The following is an 18,502-nucleotide window of genomic DNA, read 5'->3' as shown; positions in this document are numbered from 1 at the left end:
TGCTCTCGCAATGAACATATTTTTTTTAAGAGTTCATCACAAATTTAAAGATGTTTAGTTAATGGTTCGACAGGAAGCCCCAAATAATAAGTCTGGATAGTTTTAGGCTAGTTAGAAAAATCAAGATCAAAATAAGATGTTCTGTATATACGTTTTTTGTTGAAATGTGATATATATTTTTTTCCTAATTTCTCCAGGTAATGTTTGGTCTTGGCCGTAGTCTTCACTTAACGGTAAGTCTATAGGTCCATGCCTATTCCAGTAATTAATCTTTGTGTGCTGTCTTAATGCTGGATAATACTGAATCTAAACATGGCTTCTCTTTGCTGATATGTAACCTGTAATCAGACCTTTTTTTTATGATTCCCGCTGTTATATTGGGAGTAATTCATGAAGGTTTATTGGAGTAATGCATGTATCAAATAGTCTATAACAAGTGTAATATTTGATTTCAAATTTTGTTCCCTAAAAAGGTGATCAAAAACGACAAATTTGATGTTGACGAAGGCCTGGGTAGTCTAGTTAGGCATAAGAGAGAATGGATCATTCCACCAGTTTCTATACGAGAAGAGGAGGATAATTCTTGGAGGAATCCTATTGCAAAAGTGAGTATCTGTAGAAATAAACATCTTGTGCTTGGTTAAATATCTATTGATTGTTTACTAGTAGGGGTGTTATGTGTAACCCTTTTCCTTGTCAGATAAAGCTGTAATGTTTTGTACTCATCCCCCTAAATTCAACAATGTTTTCTCAAGAATAATGCAATGTTTTAAACATCCGTCTGTTCGTGGTCCTGTTTTCAACAACGTATTGGCAAAAATGAAACCTATGTCTTATTAGAAAGCTTGTCCCCGTTTTGCTTGTTTTTGATAGATACTTAAATATATGTTATATATACACAGATTCAAACCGATAAACAGCTTGATGCCTCTATAAGAATCCGATACAAAATCACCGGTATGGGAGTTACTGAACCTCCTCTCGGCATATTCTATATTAATGAGAGGACAGGAGAACTGAATGTAACTGGGATCGTGGACCGGGAAGTTACTAAAATGTTCTATGTAAGTAATGCTTAAATCTGGTAATCAAATTGAAATTCATTGACAGTATTATGCCATATAACTTTTTTTGCAAAATGTTTTGTGTTGCAGCATGCAGAATTGTGGGACATCCACATAACATTTTTGCATTTACCTTTGCCAAAACTTACGGTAGATATACCTTCTTTTGTTCTAGCTCAAAGGTTTCGCAATGGATCAGTACAATAAGAACGTGGAACCTCCTATCGATCTAAGAGTGCGAGTTCTTGATATCAATGATAACGCTCCTGTTTTTACGGAGGAAGTTTTTATCGCCGAGGTAGAAGAATTGAGTCCAGCAAGTGAGTTTTTGTTCTTTTGTTTCACTTAATAACCCAAACCATTAATAACATGGTTTTGAAACTTTACCATTTCAGTACTCATCGTGTATTTAACATTGTTGGCAAAGTAGGTGCAGGAAGTCGACCACGTATCATTAAAATGTTCATTAGTAATAGTTTTCATACATTATCTGTAACAGTTTTATTGTTTTGTTTGTATCCTGAACAGAAACTGTTATTATGAGGCTGAATGCAACTGATGCTGATGAACCAAATACCGTGAACACTAAGCTTGCATACAGAATTCTCTCTCAGGAGCCAGGACAACAAGGATTATTCATAGTGATTAAAGATACAGGTGAAGTTCTCACAACTGAACACCTTCTCGACAGGGAGGTAATGAAATATTTGGTTTTCTTTTTCTTATGTTACTAAGAAGAAAAACATTATGTATTTTATCTGATTTATGTGAGTGTGGTTAACAACATAACATGGTAGTGTATTGGTGCTCCACAAGTTTTATGTGCAAATCAAAATAGAGTTGAAGTCATAAAGTATTATATTAAACTAAATGTCATTCACGTTATTGTGTTCTATTACCATATAGATGTTGCTTTTCTTGTTCTGAAAGGGTCAATGGCCTATGCATTTCAGCAACGAGTAGTTCACCGATTTGATTAAAACTTCCATTTTGTATACTTTGTTCTGTTTAGCAACAAAGCAGCTATACCCTGGTTGTAGAAGTAAAAGACAGCGAGGGGCGTGAGGGTGCGCAAGTTGGAAGAGGCACTTTGAAAATCAAAGTTAAGGATGTTAATGACAATATTCCTTACCTTGAAAAGGAAGAGGTAGGTGCGGTTGGAAACAAAGCCCATACTATAACCCATGTACTGCTAGAGAAAATGTTAATAGTTGCACTTTACCTTTGCTATTCACACTGGCCTGGGGATACTGTGACATTTAAACCCTAGAATTAGAGGAAGCTTCTACCCATTGTGATTTGGTTGTTCTTGAAGAACATCATTTTTCCCTAGTATCCCTCTAGTTTTTCACTGTGCAGGGGACATTGTTGACAAGGGGCAGAAAACACACTTCTGCAGTGCTGTGTAATAGTCCAAAATAAGGTGATCTGTTTAGATTTTTGCTTGGAATTTTGTTTTTATTTTAAGCTCGGGTTTGGTTTAGATCCCATTAAGCCCTACATACTCCTAGCAAATAATGGCTAATAGAGGCACTAATACTTTAAAGGATTCATTCCTATTCTTTGAGTGTATTTTCTTTCTCGTGGCGCATGTTGTGTTTGCTGCACTATACTAGTATATACAGAAAATGTTGTTAAACATTTGTGTTCACGTGCATTCTGTGCTTTTTTTCTTCTTCTTCTTCTTCTTCTTCTTCTTCTTCTTCTTCTTCTTCTTCTTCTTCTTCCATATGGCTGGGTGCATTCATTATTTAGTAACGAACCCAGTAGCGCCCCATCTGTGCCATTGGCTCGAACATAAAAAAATTTTTATTTATTTTTTTGTTATTGTCTTTTGGTTATATAGTCAAGGAATATTAGATATACATTTCATTGCACTTTTTAAATTATATTTCAGTATGAAGGAAATGTTGAGGAAAACACAGCCAATGTGGAAATTTTACGTATGAAAGCATTTGATGATGATGAAGAGTTTACAGATAATTGGCTGGCAAACTTTACAATTATCTCTGGCAATGAAGATGGCTATTTTGAAATTGTAAGAGATTCTCAAACCAATGAGGGAATACTGATGATGGTTAAGGTAAGATGGCAGAAAAGAACCATGCATCTCCTTTTCCTGATGTAAAGACTTGGTCTATAATTAGTCTTTGGTCTTGTCTTAGGTTCACGATAGCTTTGTCTAATCCAGTATAGCGCTATGCCTAGTTAGCGTCTATTATGTGCCCATGGTGTGCTACCCATTATGGATACATTATTCAAATGACTTACCAGCTCAAAATATTTGCTCCTGACATGAGCAGTTAAAGAACGTTGCTGAATTTAATGTTTAAAATTGTTAAACTACTACTGATGAGTAAATAAGACAAGTAACAAAAAACACAGCTTTCTGTAACCTTGCATTAATATTAAGAAAAAAGTGTCGTGTTATTGATTTGGCTAATTGTTCATGTATCAAGAATGTTACATCCTTGTTTAAATCTGCATCATTGTAATACTGCGTTTCAGTGGTGCAGCAATTTATTTCCAAAGCACTCGATTTATATTCAGTCTACTTTCCTCTGCACGAAGATAAAGTTGCAAAATTCTGTTCAAAGAAAAATATATATATATTTTACAGGAAGCGGATTATGAAGTAATGCAAAATGCTGAACTGAAAGTTGTTGTTTCAAACCAAGCATCATATCACCACTCGATCATTAGTAGTGGTGGAGGAGGAGGAGGTGGTGGTGGTGGTGGTGGTGGCAGCTCTGGAAAGACATTTCCTATCAAAGTGAATGTGAAAAATGTACGTGAAGGCCCTGTGTTCCGTCCAAGAAAAAAGAATCTTGCGATCAGCGAGGGAAAACGTACGGTGATAAATCAGATTATTGGATCATACCAAGCAACTGATGGAGATACTGGAAAAATTGCACAAAATGTCAAGTATGTCTACAGCCTGTTCCTAACTTATTTCATGGACACAATTTGTATTTGAAATCTAAGCTAATTGCTTGTACTGTTTAATTTTTAATAATTAGGTATGCCAAGGAGTACGATCCAGATAACTGGTTCATCATTGACCCTGTCACTGCTGAAATTAAACTTTCAAAAATTCCAGATCGAGAGTCTATATATGTTGTGAATGGAACTTATTTGGCGAAAATATTGGCTATTAGTGAAGGTAAGGCAATGAGACCGGATCTCTTCATGAAAATAGGAGAGGTATTTTAAGACTCCCTAATTATAGCAGTTATGCTATACTACTGTCAATGTCTGGCTCAGTATATAGTCATAGGCCTTATACTGTACCATATTTGTTCAGTTAATGTTATTTATTTAAACTTATTTTACATTTATTTTTTTCTCCAGTTTTATAGTTTCTTTTCCAGTTGGCATACAGTTTCCAAATTTTTGCCAACATTAACTTTATTGGGGGCGTCTCTAGGTACGCCCCTGACTAGGGCACCCTCTTCCAGAGCTTGGGGCTCCTAGGTAGATGCCTAGGGGACCTAATGAATTATCCATCACTGATATTTCTAATATCCATGATGTAACAAATAAGCATCTGGTGTTATGATATATGGTTGCCTTGGGCTGTCTATTTAGTGACTGATGACATTTAAAATGTCTAAACATGGAGGTGAAATTCATAATGCTGCTCTACTTACTGCTGTACTTACTTGCTGCTGTACTTGCGTAAATACTGAACATATGCTACTATAAAGGGAGACCCCAACCCTGATATGCACTTTAAGGCATATAACTGTGTGGTCACTTTAATTTTTCATGACATCCCCTTGCAAATGCATGTGGAGGTTCTGCAGAGTGCTGAATATTGAAATATATAATATATTTTGTTTTATATACATATAGTATGATTTGCTCTAAAGATTTAGCTATGCATTATACAGGGCAAACTTATTATTGCAGACGCTAACCGTTATTATAATGCAAAGATAAATTGTCAGGTTGAAATAGTCACACTTCAACTCATTGTTTAATGAATACCCCCTTTATCTGTGTCACTCTATTGAGGTATCTTGCTCATAGAGAACACTGGTAGAAACAACCAAAACGTATTATTGGTGATGAATGTATTAAAGTAATTCTCTGCTTAGCAACATTGTTTTTGTGTAACCCATAAGTCCATAAACTGCTAAACAATGTTACTTATAAAACCATAAGCCAGTTTATTATGACTTATTGCCAAACTTGTCCAGTAGGATCCTGCTCCGTTAACAGATGTCAACTGAATGCCTTTTCTAATTCTTTTTAAGACATGCCAGGAAAAACAGCCACTGGGACCATTGCCGTCCAAGTAGAAGATGAAAATGATAGTTGTCCGACCCTAGTTAATCCAGTGCAGACCATTTGCCATACGGCTCCATATGTTAATCTGACTGCTGTGGACCGAGATGACTTCCCAAATGCCGCTCCATTTACTTTTACAGTTGTTGATGAACCTGTTGGTATTGCAAAATTATGGACAATTGGTAAAAAAGATGGTAAGCAACACAGCTTTCTACAATAAGTCTTTTATTATCCCGAATAAAGTAGTCTTTGTTTGGGTTTTACTGGTCATATGTTACTTAATATTATTTGTGAAATAATTGCAATAAAGTAATTTTTGCCCCTGTGTCTTATCTTAGATGTTAGTGTACAACTGATACCACAAGACATTTGGGCTGGGTCACAAAAACTTAAAGTTTTGGTCACTGACAATCAAGGACTGAGCTGTCCAGAAGTACAGGTCCTTGAGCTGACAATATGCACCTGCAAAGACGGAATTGCCTGCTCAGAAAGATTAGTTGACACATCTGCTGCCTTAGGAGCTGGTGCAATTGGGCTGATGATCCTTGCCTGTTTGTTGTTGCTTTGTAAGTACAAATGTTTTCAAAAATTTACATGATTCCCTCCATGAGTTAACAGAGTGCAATATGGGTTTAGTTGCTGAGTTTCATTAGTGGTGCATCAGAGGGCCAAGAATTATATTTTGGAGGAGTGGGCTTGCACTGTGTTGGCAGTGGAGGAAGATCTGAGTGGTTCCCCATACTTTGAAATTTACCAGTCTTTCTATTTCCTTTTATACCTGCACATATTTGTTCTTTTGATGTATATTCATGTATGTTTTGAACAGCCTGTTTTCATGCAGCATCCTGAGTATTTATAAAATGTCAGTATTGTGATTTTTCTCAGGCTCATGGAAGATTGCTTTGGGGATGGATCTAAATACTTTTGCGCTATATACATCTAGTATTTAGTATGTTTGAGGTGACCGAGCAATATGTGGGGCCTTTTACATAAATAGTAGTTATGTATTCTACTTGCAATACCACATGTAGCCACAAGGGTGCCTAGAGTAATACAGAAATGTGAATTTATTTTGCGTTAAGCTAATTCTATGCATTACTATTTGGCCAACATTTTTTAAACATGATGGATGACAAGCTCAAAGCATAGTTTTGCCAATGTGCTCTGGGGTTGCTGTTTGGCTTGGTTTACGTCTCTCAGGCTGAGGATACTAAGTTACTAACCTTTCACTTCCAGAACCCTTAATAATCTGACATATGTTTTCTGTGCTGTCTGTGACTTGAAGCTTTCTCTCTTCTGAGCTGTTTTACTGCCTCTTCTATACCGTGTAGTGTATATATGTTTAAATGTCAGCAGTTTTGCTATCAAATATATATGTGCAGTGAAGGTTGTTTTGATTACCTTATGTTTTGTAGGAGAGTAATATGTAAAGTAATTTTTTTTTTTCTTTTTCTTTTTTTTTTTTTTTTTTAAGTTTGATAACTGAAGTCTATTGAACATTTATCTTGCAATTGGCTGTCAGATAAGGATAATCCAGATTGTAAAATCTATTTTTTCTTTTAAAGTTTAGGTTAGTTATTCAAACAATCCTAATTACAATCCAATCCAAAACAATTACAAAATAAGACAATGTAATGATTGGTAAACCTTTCCTGGTGTTGTGTTTGTAAACAGTGGTGCCACTTCTTTTGCTGTTGTGCTACTGTGGTCATGGAGAAAAAGGATTTATGGCTATACCTGATAGTACGGAGGCTACAATTGTAAGATGGAACAATGAAGGTGCAGAGCCAGAAGACATGGCAAGTATTTAAGATCTGAAATGTTAGAGAGTACGTACATAAAGTAGAGCTTGCATGAGATGGATGGAGAGGGAGAGAATAGGAGACACCGTTTACTAATCTTATATAAAAGGTAAAAAAAACAATTCAGAGAACACTTGTTCTGTTGACTTGTGTTCCAGTCTTCCCAGTGTAGTGCGGGCACATCATTGAGGATGTGATTCATATCTCCTTACAGCAGCCATTAAGCATTAACAGTGGAAATTCTGTAACACTATATATAATTTAAAGGTGTTTTATTTAATGTTTTTGACATTTGTTTAATATTAGAGTAGATATATTTTATGGCATTTAAACCATTTAATGCCAAAATGTTACTTTAAAAAAAAAAAAAATTATTTACACAACAGTTCTGGATACATTTTCAGGGATGAATAATAGATGCAGAACATCTGGTCACCCTATAGTAAAAAACTCAATATGTAAGCTTAAAAATATATTGTATTAACACTATCACCATAACTGTTTGTAGAACGTCTGTTGATAAGTGTGGCTTTTTTTTTTCCACATTATCTCTCCAGGCTGTTATGCCACCCCCGATTATTTCTATTGGATCGGCTAATGGGGAGGTTGGATCTGGAGCAAGGAAAATTGATGGTTTCAGCTCTATGAAAACCGTGACTGGCTCCACTCATGTTAATCAAAGGTGGGAAGAAAGCAGAGGTCTGCTGACTTCTGCAGAATATGCAGTAGGTGATATGGGTTCCAGATATGCAGCAAGATCACTAGGGGCTCTGGGGTCAGGAAGCGCTTCAGGTGCCGGAGCTGCCGGGGCCTTTGTAGGTGTTGGAGCTGGTGGAGCTGCAGCCCTGAATGAAGAGTTGCTGAGAAGTTACTTCCAAGATGTAAGTACTGTCTTTTGTGTGTCACCACTATGGCTTTTTAAGAATTAATGTGCAAAAAATGTCAGTTTATTATTTTCCCTACTTTTATTCATATTTAACGAAATTCTTCTTTCTTTTTTTGCAGAAAGCCATGTCATTTGCCAACGAAGAGGATAGTCAGCCTGCCAAAGACTGCATACTTATTTATGCACAAGAAACAGCATCACTTGCTGGATCTGTTGGCTGCTGTAGTTTCATTGAAAGTGAATATGATGATGATGATTACCTGGATGACTTAGGGTTGAAATTTAAGGCATTGGCAGAGATTTGTCAAGGCACTACAATAAGCACTAATGAGCAAGTACACCGGTATAAGTCCTATGAGGAGCTCAATAATGAAGTACTGGAATCAGATGCAGCTGTAGAATTTGATGTAATGCAGGAGGAAGAAGCCTTAGGTGAACAAAATGTATCGAACATGGAAAGCACCTTTGCCTCATCTACATCCCAGGTCCATATACCAGAGCCAGCAAAAACAGTATTTGAAGGGGTGGTTACTGACCAATCCTTTGCATCTTCTAGATATGCACACGAGCCTCTGATTCATGGTAATGTTCTTGTCACTGAGAAATCATATACTGTAGTTCCTACAGTACGTTTTGAGCCCCGACATCAACAGAACATGTTGGTGACAGAGAGGGTAATTCGTCCAGCTTCTAGCTTACATAAAATAACTGATATTGCAGATGGGCAAAATATTATGGTTACAGAACGAATGATCCAGTCAGACAAAGGTATCTCTGGATATGGGGATGTTGGTGAGCTTGCAGATTCTAAATATTTACTTGTAACAGAGAGGGTCCTTGCTCCTAGCTCTGGACTGCAGGCTTCTTTGAGCATTCCAGACTTGTCTGCAGGGCAAAATGTTGTGGTGACAGAGAGGCAATATACTCCTATATCTGGAGTGCAAGATACGGTACTGATTCCAGCTGAATATTCAGGTGGCCAACGTGTGGTTGAAAATATTACTGTCACGGAGGGTGGTGTGCAAGGCCAAGCACGCTTTAATTTATTGGAAGAAATGCCTCCTCCTAGTAACAGTATAGGCAAATCCACAAGCAGAGTTACAAAATATAGCACTGTACAATATACCCGATCATAAATATCCTTTCTTCACTCTGTGTTCAGCATAAAGTTGTTCCTTTAACTTCTAGGTAAAACTTGAGATACATAAATCGATAATTCAATAGAATATACAGTACTATGAGAACTGAATATCACTCATCTATGTATTATGTTGCGTATTGCTGCAAGTATTTTTTAGGGGAAATAAATCTAGAGGTGTTATGTTCTGGAGTCTAAAAAAAAAAAAAAAAATCGGTAAAACCTCTATTCAGTATACAGAAATATTTAACAGTTTAAAATTAACAAAAAGAATCACAGTAAATTCAGCCACACTAGGACTACTAATGAAGGGTCAGTCATGTAATCCGCATTGTTTGATTATGTTGCTACACATAACATACTCCAAATAAAGCCTTTACCAAGTCCTTAAAAGTTTTTGATTTAAAAAGAAACGTAAAGCCTTATTTACTAGTCCCTAAAACTTCAGTTGTAGAGGCCTGCAACGTTACCATGTTTTCAGAATAGAAGGTTTTCAAAAGATGCAATTATCCAATATTTTTCTTGACCCTATGTCATTTAGAGAAAGTAAAGCTCCAGCTAGATAAATCCATAGCCCTGTTTTATGTCAAGTTTGATTGTATGGATCAACTTCTTTTTAAATTATTTTTGCTTGTAGCTTTGATTCTAACACATGAAAGCTCAGTATTTTGTGCACAACTACATCTTACATAGTACTATATCCAGACTTTAAAAGCTTGCTTGTACGTTACAAATCTTTTCAGCTTTTACTAAAGTCAAAAGCTTCACAGGAAATCTGATTTTAGGATGTAACTTTCAGTAAAAAATGTTAAGAAAATGATTTATTTTTTTTCCTGGGCATGTCTTGAGATTGTTCATATCCAGCCCCACCTCTCTAGAAGAAAGGTGCTAAAAAAAAATGTGTTCAAAATTCTGTGAATGTGCTTGCCGAGAGTCATGCAGGCTTCTGATATATTCTTTATAGCGCTTTCGGGAGTCCTCCCTTTATCAAGTCAAAAGAAATGCTTTTGACTTGATAAAGGGAGGACTCCCGAAAGCTCGTCTATTATTTTAAATACTGTTAGTCCAATAAAAAAGGTATTACAAGATTCTGCAACATTCAGTTTTTTTGCATTCTTATACACTGGACTAATACGGCTACCCCAAACTACAGTAGCATGATTGAAGAAAGCAGCTAAATTTCAGGGTTTCAAGACATTCTTCACTCGTGGAGCTTGGTTTGACTAGGTTACCCCAACGGACCGGACCATTCCATGGCCAAAAAATAAATTTGGTTTTGTAATAAGCAGACTTGCTCTAACTGTGAAACAGATTTCGGTTGTTTTCACTTTTTTTGGATAGTGTACATTTGGGTTTATGGTAATTGTTGAGGTCCAGGTGTACGTATCTAGGAGATCTCTAGATTTCAGCTGGAGGGGCCATAGCTGTTAAATTGCTCTGTGTCAGTGTGCTTAATCTTTTGGCAGGCTAGAAGGGTTTTGCCAGGCCCGTTCTCTTCCTAAATTCTACCCACTCCATGCCTCTTTCAAGCTTATTTGGTTATAGTCTTACTCCTATCCACAGCTAGCCATCCCCTCATATCTTGGTCATGCCATATTGCTCTTGTAAGAAGCAGAAGAGGTGAACTCTGTGGGCCACCCGTGGAATACTATTTATGTAATCCCATCATATTATGTAGAGCTCTATGATTGGTCAACCGGACATAGCCATGAGTAAATCACAAAAATAGTGTGTTCCTAGTTGTGCAAATTTATGAGAGACTTTTTCACAACAGCAACCGTATAGTTTTCCAGTTAGATACTCTAAATCTTAAATTCCATTTGGCCCTTTAAGTCCAAGAAAAATATTTTCTTAGAAATAAGTAAATGTGCTCCCATGAACTCGGTTATACTGGTTTTCTTTAAGCAAAGCAAGAACATTCAATTGAGCTGGAAGAAAATGAGAACTTTTATTTTTAATGTTAAGTTGGTTGTATGTACATATGTAAATATAACATTGTTTCATGGTAATCACTGAAAACGTAAAAATTGAATAAGGTGGAACATGTGGAACCGTGTGGCTTTTAGTTGAAGCAATAACAAATGCAGTTAAAATGTTTAAATGCCGTTTTTTATATAAAAAAAATACTTTAAAATTTTTATATTCTGTTTTTACCAATTTTACAATACAGACATGTCATGTTCTTATGTGCTGTCCTTTAATCTAATTTTATACATCCATGTCCAGGGAACATTAATAAAGCGATGGGAAAACAAAATACAGAGCCGTCCTTATTTAAAATTCTGTTTGCAGTGAATAGGCCAGATTCAATGACCCGTCTAATTTCTGTGCTCTTCCTGGGGGGGGGAGAGAGAGAGTGTATCAAGGGCTGATTTATTGCAAAGTAGTTAGAGATCCAACTCTCAGGGCATACGGTCAAGTAACATGCGCATAGTGTGCAATCTCATGTATAGGTTTTGCGCGTGTTACTTTGCATCTCCTCTTAATGAATGCTATTTTCAATTAAAAATCCCTGCATGTCTAAGCAGATCAAAGCAAACCTCCAGGCAGCCCAGATCAAAGTAATTGAACACTTAGGTTCAATTAAGCTGAGGCGGCCGTTTAAAATGTGTCAAGATCCCATTGAAGCAAACTGAAATATCTAGCTTAATAAATATGTAATTAAAACTCCAGTTTTAGTAGAAACACAGCAAAAGGGGTTTTAAAAAATAACCATTGCAATGCTAGCACAGTAAATGGAGTTTTATAAAGAATCCTTGAATGACATGTTTGTACTTTATAATTAAATACTATTTATATTAACATGCACCGTTTTGCATGGATCCAGTAGCATCAGATGTTGTGGATGGTTTCCATTGTTACCTTCGTAGCGATTTTTAGTGGGTTTTTAAATTCTACCCCAAAGAATTGGTCATATAATCGTTAAAACCAGTAAACGTTTAGACAGGTCATTGAATTAAGCCCCATATATCTACACTGATTTAAGGAAAACTTTTATTTTTTAATGTAACAAGCCGTTAAATGAACATCTTTGCTGTGTGCATACTACATAAGTACCTGTGCTAAACTGTTCATTTGTATATACATGACATGTTTTATTTTTATATATATAAGAAATGTCAATAGAACGTGGCATACTTGATGACAGCTACTTTTCCTCTGAATGTATAAGATAAGATGCCCGGCATCTCTACTATATGCACTTAAGCTGTACCCAATCATCATAAAGCAAAGTTCTGCCTTCAGTTTTAACTTTTTTAACCTTTGCATTTTTGTATTGATGTTGTGTAGTTCAATATGTATGTTTGCACTGGTTTTATATGACTATTTCATACTCATGGGACATATTTCATGGGATTTAATAAAGGTAAGAGCCAAGCATACCTGGTTTTATGTATTTTTTGTTTTCTTCTATATACGAATATCCAAACTGTGCTATTACTTATTGGACAAATACAACATTCATGGATTACTGGTACTAGTGTATAAAGCATGCAACATGATCAAGAATATTGACTTCTTAACCAAAGAGTTTAACTATGATCCCTTCCATAAAATGTATATTTCACCACCATGGGTCAATCAAAAGTAATGTTGATAGTATGCATCCCTAGTACCCACCATTAGATTTCCCAACTTTTGAATTGGTTGTCATGGGTCTGTTTTATGCAGGGGTGAGAAAGTAGCACGTGTGTGCAGACACACAGACCAAAACATACTAAAATGCAAACTCTAAAACACATGCACACTTTAACACACACTCACACTGACACCTTAGTGTTCAAGCCTTTAGTTATTAACTTTCCCAATGAATACAATTTTTTAATAAATGAAAGCAAAATGGACAAATATCGCTTTCAGAGTGACCCACATATGGCTATATAGGTCTTCTGAGATTTGTGAGGCATGGTTTACATCGGCAACTACCTGAGAATAGCAAATGTTTGTTTTTACATCAAAGTACCTTTAAAACACGCCTCCAGTCATGTTTTATTTAGCTTAGTAGGTCAGATGTTTTGCAACCCACACTGTGAATGGTTGAATAATGTATCCAATATGGACAAGAACAGTAGAAAAATGTGTGATATTGGTTAAAACAAATTGTGTATATTGTAACTCAGATGAAGATCATATTTACACTTTGCCTGTGGCCTGTGAGTGGCGGGTGGGGGATATTAGGCAGCAAGTGAACATTTTATCCTCAAAGGTGGCAAACGTAACAATATCAGCGACTTTGACAGTGGCCAAATTGTGCTGGCTAGATGACTGGGTCAGAACATCTCCAAAACTGCAGCTATTGTGGAATGTTCTGGTCTGCAGTGGTCGGTACCTATCGAAAGTGGTCCAAGGAAGGAAAAGAGGTGAACTGGCACATGGACAGCCAAGGCCCATTGATGCAAGTGGGTGGGGGGTGGACGAAGGCTGGCTTGTGTGGTCAAATTTGACAGAGGATCTACTGTATCTCAACTTGCTGAAAAAGTTAATGCTTGTTTTGATAGGTGTCAGAACACAGTGCGTCACACAGTATTTTGCTTACGTGGCTGCGTAGGTGCAGACCAGTTAGGTTGCCCATGCTGACCCCTGTCCATTGCCAGAAGCACCTACAATTGGCATGTGAGCATATAGAAGAATTTGGCATTAATGTTTCATGTGGATGGCCAGGTGCGTGTGCGTCTCTTACCTGGAGAATGCATGGCACCAGGACTCAAAGAATCTGCTGCTAATGTCTCGGCGCCGGATACCACAGCACAACTTCAGAGGTCTAGTACACCCTCTTTGAATCTATGGTTTTACATATCAGAACATAGTAACAATCACCTGTCCCTTAGCAGGCCTATAAATTAGGTAAACACAACCTCAGATGAACAACAACACATGAAATATTACACTGTCATGATTTATTCAACAGTTCAGAACCGCTATCAGAAATCTTGGGGCACAGTACAACACTAAAGGTCCATTGTCATGGACGTGCAACAACTAACACAACCACGAGAGACTCTCACCGTAGTGTTAAGGGGAATGTGGACGTGAAAAGGGTTAATGGCAAAAACCAGCCCACAGGCTCATTCGCTGCTCTCCCCAGAGAAACTACACCTTAACCCCAAACCTGTTCACCCCATGACCCCTAAACTTTATTCACTTTAAAAAAATACCGAAGGAGGCTTTGGTAACCCCTTGAACTGCTCAAACTGTAGAATAACCCATTGACATGCCCAATTAACCCCCAAATAAAACTCAGACACCAGTGTGTGATGGAAAGGCCACAGCTGATTTATTAAAGTCATTGCCACACAAAATGTGAACATAAAAGGTACTTTAACACGACAATGACTCAAACTATTTACAGCCAAGCACCCAAGCTTGCTAGGATCAACCGGGGCCAAACCATAAACGTCACCTATGGGAGGGCATTTCGTGAAGCCCCACCCCATCCAAGGTTCCCTGCAAACACTGCCAGCCGGGAACCTCCCACCAACACTTTACCAACAGGGGTTATAACACTACATAACACTCCCTGTCTACCTGGCAAGCTACCGCCCCCAAGCTGTGACAAAATGCCTAGAACATAAACCTCAACCAGCAACATAGCAACAATAAAACATCTCAGAATAAATAAAGGGGGGGGCAACAACACAGCCCAGAACCCCCGTTTACCTAACCTTATATATACCCCCTTCACTTGCTCCCCCTCCCATCTGAACTTTACATGACCCCCTGGCATAGCCCTGCTCTGAATCCCTGTCAAGACCACCTCTAGTCTTTGCAGACCCCATGGGCATCAATCTAGGTAATAACTCTGGGGTATTCACAAACACTATGTTATTAGAAGTGTACAGGTACCAAACACCCACTACCTACCTGATAGCTAGATGACCTATTCTTTTTCCTCAGGCCTTGTTGAATTCCTTCCTGCCATGTGTGATGTCATCCTGTGCCAACACAGAGAACATCTTCATGTCATGATTCTAGTATAGAAACGTAACCATATTTCTCAAGTCATAACTGAACTGAAGATGCTTGGTGCTGTGTCCCCCGTGTGACCCCAGTGCCTGGTCCCCTGTAAGAGTTTATGGCACCCAGAACAGGACATATGGTATCCTTTGAAGATGCCCTTCTTAGGCGCTGTTCCTGCCCCACTGTTTTTGTGATAGGGTCTGACCAGAACTCCATAAAACATTTATGGCAGGGTGTGGCCTAAGAAAAAATAATTTCCTCTTCTTCTTCATGCAAGATGCCTTATTACCCCTTTAACATAAGCATTTTGCATGACACTACCCCATGCTTACAATGGGGCCAAAGGCACCAATCCTCAGAAATGGCCATGTAGACCCTAAACCCCATGAGGGTAGCAGGCTAAAGGGGCAATGAAGGGGTCAATGGGAAATCAGGAAGGTACCTGGCACCGTACATGGTACTGGTTGTACCCCTCTGATGGCGACCCTGGTTGTGTTAATGGACTTTATTCAAATTCTGGTCCAAACTTTCAATGCAAAAAAACAGAATGTTGCAGAATCTTGTAATACCTTTTTTATTGGACTAACAGTATTTAAAATAATAGACGAGCTTTCGGGAGTCCTCCCTTTATCAAGTCAAAAGCATTTTATTACAAGATTCTGCAACACAGGGGCTACCTAGAGTATTTGGCACCCCCCCCACTTTAAAACTGCATAGCTTCTACCGTTATATACCGGCGCAGACACTGAAGGTGGTACAGCATTACTGTTATTATATACTGAGGCAGACATTGACGGTGGTACAGCATAACACTTATCACTATATACTGAGGGAGACAATGATGGTGGTACAGCATAACACCTATCACTATATACTGAGGCAAACATTGATGTGGTGTAGTCCTACCACTTCATTAGTAGTAGGGATGCACCAAAACGAATTCTGGACTGCAACCGAAAATGCAGCATTTACCTGGCCGAAACTGAATATGACCCCCCCCACCATAAAAAAAACCACTTTTATTTAAAGTAAGTAACACACCAAAATAGGACAAAATAATTAAATAACAATATTAATATATATATATATATATATAATTAACAGCAATCACATTCCTATCATGCCCAGGCATACCCAGATTCCAGGAGGCACTCGCAGACTTGGCATGATAGGCGTATGATATCTACCCCTTCTCACTCCCTTCTGCCCCATCTACCCCTTCTCACTCCCTTCTCCCTATCTACCCCCTCCTAACTATCTACCCTCTCCTAACTATCTACCCTCTCCCTCTTTGAAGTTCACTTACCTTTAAGGAGTCCTGCGGTGGGGATGCAAGGCCTCTGTCTCCCAGCTCTGCCACTGTATGGAACAGTATAGAGTGATGGGAGTTATGATGTACTTTAGAGCATAGTTATATAATGAAAAATACATTGGAAATGGTACAGCATAACACCCATCACTCTCACACACTTACCAATCCACATTTACCAATCCACACTTACCAATCCACACATTTACCAATCCACACATATACCAATCCACACACATACCAATCCACATATACTAATCCACACATACCAATCCACACATACCAATCCACTGCTTTCCTACCTTTCCTCTTTTCTCCTTACAGCTCCTTTTCCTTCTCTTCGCTCCTCTTCTTCAGTTCTTCTGTCTTCTTCCGGTTCAGAGGGCACGGACAGCGGTGGGCGCGGCTTCAGTGTTGTGCGCCGGGATCTGACAACAAACCCCGGCGCACAGCAGCTGTTGCCGCGCGGATCGCAAGGGAGCGGTATCGGAGGTCTTTAACAGACCTCCGGCTCCCTTGAGTGATTTTAACCCAGGTTCAAGGGAGATCCTTGAACTGGCTTAAAATCACTCAAGGGAGCCAGAGGTCTGTTAAAGACCTCCGATACCGCTCCCTTGCGAGCCAGCTCCTCCAGCGGCGGACATTGCTGTCCGTCTCTGGAGGGGTGCCGGCAAGTTGGCACCCCCCTGATGAGCGACACCCGGTGCGGACCGCCCCCCGCTAGGTACGCTACTGCTGCAACATTCTGTTTTTTTGCATTCTTATACACTGGACTAATACGGCTACCCCAAACTTTCAATGTGATCATGTTTGTTTAACTTAATTTTGAATCATATGCCCTGAAGTAGGGTAAGTTACCCATTCTGATATAGATGCCTCCTCTCTGCATATAACATTTTCAGGAGAGGACGGCATGGCAAGCTTCATATAGTTCTATAGTTCATATACATTTTCAGGCAGATGTAATTGCTTTGCTGATATCATTGAGAAACTGGTAGGAAAACAGATTACATCTCTGGAATTCCATGTGACCGCAAAAGTAGCTCAGCAGCTCAAACATTCCCATACAGAAAACAAAGGCCTTTGCCCTATAAAAAGGAGAGGAGGCCAGAGGGCACGTACAAATGAAAACACTAATAAATTATGTATTGTGATGTTCTACAACACACAATGTAATGAAAAAAATATATATGGATATCTGGAACTTGCCCTTTCAAGTTTGGGGAACTGGCAGCCTTCCAAATGTGACTGGGGTAAAATTGTCGATAGGATGGTGAATAGTATGAATGATTAGAAGAATGGGGTTTCTTTTACCTGTTTGTCTCACTTTGTTTTCCCCACCCAAAAGAGGATGTCTGCAAAAGTGACACTACAATAGAACAGTGATTCTTTAGTTTGCAATGTTAAGTTAAAACTTGCATTGCCACATATGGGATACATGGTTAAAAAAAAAAAAGGGAACTCCAGGGGCCAACCTAGTACCACATTCTTGGTGGCATCGTAGGGTCCCAAAAACACTCCAATCAGCTGCTGAGCCAATCTCTTACCTCTTGTGTTTTACTATGACTGCTACCATGACAACTGTAAAATAAATAAAAAAAAATACAAATACTAAAATAATCCTTGAACAGATGGCCATTTTGCAGGAACAATGGTCTGATCCTTTATAACACGTATAACATATGCCCCTGCCAACCCCTTTCCAATAATTTATTTAAAAATGACACATGGTTTTGAATGCTATAACACTTATATCACATAGCTAGAATAATGATGAGGTTTATGTGAGTTGTAGTCCATGAAATTGGGTGTCTCATATGTGCAAAACTCCTCCAATATGCTGTGTACATCAGCGTGGGCTTTGTATGTATTTCACATGGATTAACCACTAGTTTATTTAATGTCATGTGATGAGCAGTTTGCCTTATATCTTAACTTGTCCTGGAAACAAACATAGATACGGTATATTGTGGGGATCTAAACCTAACTAGGGAAAAGCTACACACATTGTCCTCTAAGGGTTAATCTATGCCTCACACTGGTGTCATAATG

General features: G+C 38.3%; 1 protein-coding gene across 1 annotated transcript; it reads left to right on the top strand.

Moving 5' to 3' along the window:
* Positions 1 to 200: 200 nt before the first annotated feature.
* LOC149287798 (desmoglein-2-like) lies at positions 201 to 9,181 on the top strand. The gene is made up of 14 exons (XM_089492413.1): positions 201 to 233; positions 474 to 605; positions 903 to 1,064; positions 1,240 to 1,384; positions 1,593 to 1,759; positions 2,077 to 2,211; positions 2,962 to 3,147; positions 3,685 to 3,989; positions 4,085 to 4,227; positions 5,324 to 5,551; positions 5,696 to 5,923; positions 7,032 to 7,156; positions 7,717 to 8,040; positions 8,165 to 9,181. The coding sequence occupies exons 1-14, from the start codon at positions 201 to 203 to the stop codon at positions 9,179 to 9,181; spliced, it is 3,330 nt and encodes a 1,109-aa protein (XP_089348539.1).
* The last annotated feature ends 9,321 nt before the right edge of the window (positions 9,182 to 18,502 follow it).

The sequence above is a fragment of the Sceloporus occidentalis genome, unplaced genomic scaffold (genome assembly GCF_023333645.1).
Source record: "Sceloporus occidentalis isolate IW3139 unplaced genomic scaffold, rSceOcc1.0.p SCAF_56, whole genome shotgun sequence".
In the NCBI taxonomy this organism is placed as follows: Eukaryota; Metazoa; Chordata; class Lepidosauria; order Squamata; family Phrynosomatidae; genus Sceloporus; species Sceloporus occidentalis.
Note: the sequence above shows the minus strand (reverse complement) of the source record. Positions and strands in the feature narration are given on the sequence as shown.

Excerpts from the sequence above, each read along its gene's own strand:
- LOC149287798 (XM_089492413.1), top strand. The coding sequence starts at position 201 with ATGTTTGGTCTTGGCCGTAGTCTTCACTTAACG. Across the intron at positions 3,148-3,684 it reads GAATACTGATGATGGTTAAG|GAAGCGGATTATGAAGTAAT; the intron begins GTAAGATGGCAG and ends TATATTTTACAG. Across the intron at positions 4,228-5,323 it reads AATATTGGCTATTAGTGAAG|ACATGCCAGGAAAAACAGCC; the intron begins GTAAGGCAATGA and ends ATTCTTTTTAAG.